An 8191-nucleotide genomic window follows, 5' to 3' on the forward strand; every position below is an offset into this window, starting at 1 on the left:
TTTATGAAACTCCTCTCACTTCCAAAAGGTGGGCAAAAAGGTGTCAAAGGACAAGTTGTAAACGTTCCATTGAACATCAGTAGTATCGCGACTTCTCTGCCTAGAACTATTAACGAAGCTCAGATGGTCAAAGTCAAACTTAAAAGGAAGTTGTCATACAAAGGTCATTACCAGTACGAATGGGTTAGACCAGAAAAAGTAATAGAAGCAGTTGAATTCCTGAAAAGACATAACCCACTGTATTCAAATATAGCACTCAGTGACAGTTGGTTTGATCCAGAAACCGATTCAGATTTAGTGAAAATAGACACACAAGAAGATTCCTAGGATGAAGAAAATGACAATCAAAGTTCAGAGATGGAGAACTTAACAATGCACGCACAACCAGTAGAAAAGTGTTCTCAGCCGGTTGATCTAGGGCAAGAGTATCTAGACACAGAGAACAAAGTATTTTGCATTGCGCCCGGTGAAAATCAAACACCGCAAAGCATCTTCCAAGAGAAAGGGGCGGATGCAATGGCTTTCCCAAACCTTTATCCAGATGGCAAATTTGGATACTTTGAAGATCGACCTATAAAACTGTCCCCTACAAAATACTTTAATGCCCGCTTATTTAGCGCTGACAAGAGATTTGCAAGAGATAACCAATTCATCTTCTTTGCTCAATTTATGATTGAAATGTCAAATATTCGATCAAACATATCAATAGCCTTGCGCAAAGGAAAAGAAAACACTGATGATGGAGCGAAAGTAACGGCGTCAATGCTTACTAATGAATGTGATTTACAGAAAATTCTGAAATCAGATGCTGGTTTTCGTTTCTTACAACCAGTACGAGGATCACCTCCATATTGGCAAAGAACAATGAAAGATCTGTACGCCATGATTCGGCAGTTAGGAATACCGACATGGTTCGTAACGTTTTCCGCTGGTGAAACTAGGTGGGATGAAACAATTAATGCATTGAAAGACACTGAAGACCTGAGGTCACCTATAGACATTGAATGGACAGATAAATGCCGCCTTATAAAGGAAAATCCCGTGATGTGTGCCCGATTATTTAATAACCGTGTGCAACGACTTTTCACAGATTTAATTATGTCCCCTTCAAAACCAGTCGGAGACGTAGCGGATTTCTTCTACCGAACAGAGTTTCAGCAGCGCGGTTCTCCACATATCCATTGTTTATTGTGGGTCAGAAACGCGCCAAAGTTAAACGAAAACACAGAGAAAGAAATCTGTAGTTTTGTTGATAAATATATATCATGTTCCATGCCAAATGAGATAAAAGATTCCGAACTCCATGATATTGTAAATGCTGTACAGGTTCACAGTAAGTCACACACAAAGTCCTGCAAGAAAAACTCAACGACATGTCGATTCAATTTCCCAAGGCCTCCAGTGCAGGAGACATTTCTTATAAAAGTCATAGAAGATGACAATGAAAACAAAGAGAGAGAAAAGAATCAAGCCGCAAACGCAAACAGGCCAACACTTCCGGAAATTGAACAGCTATGCAAACCAACCGTCGAGAAATCTCCAAAACAAATTGTTAAAGATGTATGGAGTAAAATCAATTCGACTGACACTGACCTAACATTTGAAGACATTCTGCATGCTTGTAATATCACCTATTCCAAATTTAAAGAAAGCTTGGCTGCAATAACAAAGAAAAACACGATATATTACAAAAGAAATGTTGTGGATGGCTGGGTGAACAATTATAATCCAACTTTACTACGAGCATGGAATGCAAACATGGACATTCAATACGTTATGGACCCTTACTCATGTGTGGCCTATATATTATCATACATTAGCAAAGCAGAGGCCGAAGTCGGTGAACTTATAGCAAATGCACAAAAAGAAGCAAGGGAGGGCAATAAAGATGCTGCGTCTGCAATGAAACACATTTCTCAGGTTTACATCCAAAACAGGGAGGTGTCTGCACAAGAAGCCGTCTATAGAGTTTGCAGCATGCACTTGAAAGAGTGCTCCAGAGAAGTTGTATTCATTCCCACAGGAAGCAATGCAATTAAAATGAGTCTTCCTTTAAACACTCTAAAATCACGAAAAGGAAACAGTGAAAATATATGGATGTCCTCCATCATTGACAAATACTACGCACGACCATTTGCACAAACCTTTGAGGAACAATGTTTGGCAGAGTTTTGCTCATATTACTCTTTCCATCCAGTCTCTAGACCCCCAACGTCTTCGAAAAGAGGTGCAAAGCTATTGTCTTATGAACTACAAAATGGACTAGGGTACATAAAACAAAGAAAGGAGGGAAAACATGCAGTTATCCGCTACCCTAGATTCAATCGTTTGAAGCAGCAAAATGATTACTTCCTGACATTACTTCAACTGTACCTGCCACACAGGGCTCCATTAATAAAACCTGATGAATTCTTCACATTTGAACATTGCATTTTGAATGGAAAAGTTGGAAAAAGATCCATATTGAGCATCATAAATGAAAACAGAGTTCGCTTTGAGAAAGATGCTGATGATTTGGAGAAAGCTTGGGATGATGTACAAGAGGGGCGCATCGGAGAGGATGCGTGGGCAGCAGTTGCTCCGGAATGTGAAGCAGAAAGACTCTCACTGCAAGAGGAAAATAAAAGCAAAGTCAATATTGAGGAGGAAGACGTATCCCCAGATATTGAACTTCTGGGGACGTCGAAAAAATCGACTACATCTACCACAACTGGAATCATAGAATATCAGAAACCCAAGATATCGCCATGTGAAGTACAAGAGTCATTACGAAAAATGAATGCCGTTCAACAGCAAGTATTCTACAAAATCAGAGAATGGGTATTTGAGGTTGCATGGAAAAAGTGTCCTGATCCCTTTTATCTCTTCCTGACCGGAGGAGCAGGAACAGGAAAATCGCATCTCATAAAATGCATATATCACGAAACAAACAGAATTCTGTCTAAGACACTAGACACGCCTAATGCTTTATCAGTACTTATTACAGCACCAACTGGAACAGCTGCTTTTAACATTGGCGGTATGACTTTGCATTCTGCATTCGACATAAGCAAAAACATAAAACTCCCGTACACGCCTTTAGGAGAAAATGTTTTAAACTCGTTGAGAGCAAAATATGAGCATCTAAAACTCCTTATCATCGATGAAATTTCAATGGTAGATCACAAGCTTCTGACATACATTCATGGGAGACTGTCCCAAATCAAACAATCTAAGAAGGTGTTTGGAAATATAGCAATTCTAGCTGTTGGAGATTTCTATCAGCTCCCTCCAGTGAAGGCTTCTCCTCTGTACAAAATCAAGGATTCTATAATTTTAGATCTCTGGAATCCATTATTCCAAATTGCCAGTCTGTTCGAAGTCATGCGTCAAAAAGAAGATGTACAATTTGCAGAAATGTTAAATCGCCTAAGAGTTCGATTGCGGGGAGAACCATTGCAACAAACTGACTTAGAACTCCTTCAGTCGGTTTCTAAAGAGACAATTCCAAAAGAAGCCACAAATGCATTGCATATATTCTCAACAAATAAGGAAGTGGATACACACAATGAACTGATGGTAGAAACAGTCTGCAGCCCATGTCTTCACTCAACTGCCAAAGACTACACAAAAAGCACGTCAGGTACCCTGCTCTTGCGAAAACTACCGTATTCCTCCTCATCGCCTGAAGACCTGCCAGGCGTAATAAAACTTGGAATCAATGCAAGAATTATGCTAACAAGAAACATTGACACAGAAGATGGTCTTGTTAATGGGGCTTTTGGCACGGTATCTGCTATACAACATAAAGGAAACGACATTGAAGCAGTGTACATACAATTTGATAACAAAACTATTGGCAAAAAAGCCATTTCTACAACGGTTTCAAATGTACAAGGATCAGAAAGAGCTGTCCGTATAACGCCACATGAAGATGCTCTCGTAGGACGTAATGCTGTCAGAAGACAATTGCCACTTAAGCTAGGTTGGGCGGCGACGATTCATAAAGTTCAAGGAATGACAACAACACAAGTTGTTGTATCGCTTCAAAAAATATTCCAACCAGGAATGGCATATGTGGCATTAAGTAGAACAACTACACTACAAGGACTCAATATACTTCATCTTGACACAGACTGCATTTTTGCATCAGCGGAAATCAAGGAATCGCTTGATAACATGCCAAAATTCCTCCGACAAAATGCTGTAGAAGACAAGAAGTATAGCCTAAAATTATTGTTGCATAATACCGAAGGTCTTCTTTCACACAAGAAAGACATTGAACACGCTTGTATTGTTAATGACTTCCAAATTGTATGTTTCACAGAAACTTGGCTTAACAAGAAAGACTATGTATCACCCACCTTGGTTCCAAACTCAGATGTTTATGCAGTCTATCGAGAGGATGCATACACATCTTCTGATCCCATTTTTCGACAACTAAAATTACAGTCACGGGGTGGAGTGGCGATATTTACAAAAGATGTCAAACATACCAGGTACACAGGTAGCGTGAAGGACATAGAGTGTGCATCAATACTAGTATTAGAACCAACAGTTGTTGCGGTGTTCGTGATATACAGACCTCCGATATATCCAATGGACAAGTTTAAAACCAACATCACCTCTCTATTATCCCAAATCAATCAGGAAATATCCTCCCCAGTGTTGATTTTGGGCGATTTCAATGGCAACTACTTACGAAAACCGTCCCTGAAAGCGTTGTTTACAGGCTATGGCTATCAACAACTTGTGAACAATCCAACGACAGAAGCTGGCTCTTGTCTCGACTTGGTATATGCAAAAGACTTCTCAGAAGATCCAAAAGTGACAATTGAACATTTGTATTATAGTTTCCATGATGCGATTTCTATCAAATTGTAAAATATATGAGGCAATGTTATTGTAACAACTGTTCGTCAGAATGATGCGCGATAAGAATGAAAAATGTATATACAGATTTTATATAATTAATGTCCATTATAATAAAGAAAATGTGTTTATTGTACATTTATTGTCATACATGTTAATTGATTAAGAGAGAAAAAACATTGTGCAACTTATTACTCAAAATGTTCGACAGATGCGCGATAAGAAAGATAGATGTATATACAGATTTTATATAATTCATGTCCATTGTAATATAGAAAATGTGTTTATTGTACATTTAGTGTCATACATGTTGATTGATTTAGAGAGGAAAAAAAACATTATGTTAAAAAAAAATAATAATAATAATAAAAACCACTGTCGTCGTCTGCTAGACGGCCTGATGAGCCCTTACAGGGCGAAACAGTGTTGTTATATACATTTAAGACATAAGGCAATGTTTTTGTCTGTTATGCGGCATAGGCCTCACAGGTTAAAACAATGGAGAAATAGTCAGGCAGTCATTTTTATAATCACCGCCACTCACATGGTTCGCCGTGTGAGTGGTATTTTTTTTTTCTAACGCGAGAGGATTATTTTTCTGCTTGGCATGTAGAGCTCTGAAAGGAGAAAACAGTGTCGTACATCAAGACTTTTCGGTGTCATTTGGGCGTCTTGATGAGCCCTTGTACGGCAAAAATATAAAATATACAGAATGTCATTGTTGTCGTCTGCTAGGCTACCTGATGAGCCTTCACTAGCCGAAACAGTGTCATGTTGAAAAAAATGAAAGGCAAAGATTCTTTTTTAACCATGTTTCCGACAAATTGCAAAATCTAGTATGTCTCGAGCTGCACTTTGTGTTTTTATCTGTCTTATCAAGGATTCTCATAGGACGACAGCTTGTTTCATGTATAGACATCAAGACACTATTGCAGTAATGCAGGCTGTCTGATGCAGGGCCAGTGTTTTAATCAACTATAATTTACTAATGTCAAAGTAAACTAATAGTAAGGGGACAGCCATATCTGAACATTGCCACTCACATGGTCCGCCATGTGAGTGGTATTTTTTTTTTATTTCTTCATTAAAAGGAAAACTATCTAACTGAATACACTCTTACGAGCCCTCTAAATACAGCCACTCACATGGTACGCCTTGCAAGTGTTTTGTTGTTGTTTTGTTTTGTTTACAGAGGAAGATAGTCTTTTCTGAATATTGCCACTCACATGGTACGCCGTGTGAGTGGTATTTTTTTTTTTATTTCTTGTTGAATAGGAAAACTGTCTTTTCTGAATATTGCTATTCACATGGTACGCCGTTGCTTGCCAATAAAATACTTCTTAAATATTTAAGATTTATTTAATCTAAACAGCTGCCTTTAGTGAAGCTTGTAGAGAATAGGATCAAAAGGGAAGTTGGGGAGCGTTTGGGGAACATCTGTAACGGTTCCCGTTACAATTAGCACTAGTTAAGGTCTTCCGTCTCCAACGGAAGACCTTATTGTTTTCGTTCGGTTTCTTTTTCCCTATTATTATTATTATTATTATTATTATTATTCTTCCAACCGATTTTGTGCACGCGATTTCTCAGAAACGGCTGGGCCGATTTATACCAAACTTTCAGATGTAAAAGATATTCAATTGATCTTGATAGGTTTTTTTGTTTTTTGATGACGTCACTTCCGGTCGTGAGATATTGACGATTTTCTGATTTTCAGAGGGTCGGCTTGTCCTGGAAACTCCTCCTGAACGACTAAAGCTATTGAGTTAAGATTTTCAGTGAAGATAGAGGAAAGATTGTTGATGTGCAAATGGGCATCTATATCTTTCCAGCTGAAATGGCGTTGAAGCTCGCCTGGGCTCGAAAAATAGGCTCACAAATATCTCGCAAAATTTGACACGTTTTCTTTTATATCTTTTTACCTGTAAATATTTTGTTAAAACATGTAGTACAAAAGATGTGTAAAATGATAAGACCTTTCATTTGATATCAAGAAAAAGGGGCTGACCCCTCAAATTAGGGGCTCAGAGGGGCCAAAAGTCTTTCATCTTTAACTCTTTAACGATCAATAATTTGTAGTACATTACTGAAGCAAACATGCTTATCTTAACGATTTACAACAATTTATGATAAGATACTGATCATACGTTACGTAACAAGGGGTCAAAAGGGGCCAGAATGCTGAATCTTTGACGCTTTATATCTTTAAAGGGGGAATATTTTGATAAGCAATACAGACCAAAGATAGTCAGAATTATGTTCTTAACAATATGCACCTTTTCAATTTTTGTCAAACGGCCCCAATAAGGACTTGGAGGGGCAGCCCCTAAATATTTCCATTCAGCATATCTCCACAACGAAAAGAAATATCTGAATAATTGTTGAACAAAAATTCTTCAAAATCACAAGACCTTTCATTTGATATGAAGAAAAAGGGGCTGACTCCTCAAATTAGGGGCCCAGAGGGGCCAAAAGTCTTTCATCTATAACTCCTTAACGATCAATAATTTGTAATACATTACTGAAGCAAACATGCTTATCTTAACGATTTACAACAATATATGATAAGATTCTGATCATATGTTACGTATAAGGGGTCACAAGGGGCCAGAATGCTACATCTTTGACGCTTTATATCTCGAAAAGGTGGAATATTTTGATAAGCAATATTAAACAAAAGATGGTCAGAATAATGTTCTAAACAATACGCACCCTTTCAATTTTTGTCAAACGGCCCCATTTAGGACTTTTAGGGATGGCCCTTAAATATTTCCATTCAGCATATCTCCACAACGAAAAGAAATCTCTGAATATTTCTTGAAGAAAACGTTTTTAAAATCACAAGACCTTTCAATTGATATCAAGAAAAAGGGGCTGACCCATAAAACTAGGGGCTCAGAGGGGCCAAAATCATGTCATCTATAGCTCTTTGATAATGTTATATAAATCAAAAGAATGAAATCTAATTAGGGAAGTCTATAAATTTTTATCTTTTGACAAAGATCATAGTCAAAATCATATCTCATCTTTTCGAAAAATCGGACGGAAGACCTACTCGTTGCTCGCAACGAGATCTCATCTAGTTATTATTATTATTATTATTTTTCTTCCTGGGTACTTTTTTGTCCGTGAGTGATCTCCGAAACTACACATCCGATTGAGGTGAAACCTTTTTAGGGTTACTAGGCATGTTATGTAGATTTGCGGAACGAAGGTCATTTTGCGCGCACGCGCATGCACGTGCGTGCGCGTGCAATGCGTAAAATGACCAATATACTTGAAATAGCTGTAACTTTTATATTTTTTGATGAAATGCTTTGATACTCAGAATATAAGGATA

General features: G+C 37.9%; 1 protein-coding gene across 1 annotated transcript; it reads left to right on the top strand.

Moving 5' to 3' along the window:
- The first annotated feature begins 357 nt into the window (after nt 1-357).
- On the top strand, nt 358-4863 carry LOC133201474 (uncharacterized). Its single transcript, XM_061337277.1, has 2 exons — nt 358-1333; nt 1649-4863. The coding sequence occupies exons 1-2, from the start codon at nt 358-360 to the stop codon at nt 4861-4863; spliced, it is 4191 nt and encodes a 1396-aa protein (XP_061193261.1).
- The last annotated feature ends 3328 nt before the right edge of the window (nt 4864-8191 follow it).

Source organism: Saccostrea echinata, unplaced genomic scaffold (assembly GCF_033153115.1).
Source record: "Saccostrea echinata isolate AGI-Se365-2 ecotype Australia unplaced genomic scaffold, CSIRO_AGI_Sech_v1 ptg000044l, whole genome shotgun sequence".
Lineage (NCBI taxonomy): Eukaryota > Metazoa > Mollusca > Bivalvia > Ostreida > Ostreidae > Saccostrea > Saccostrea echinata.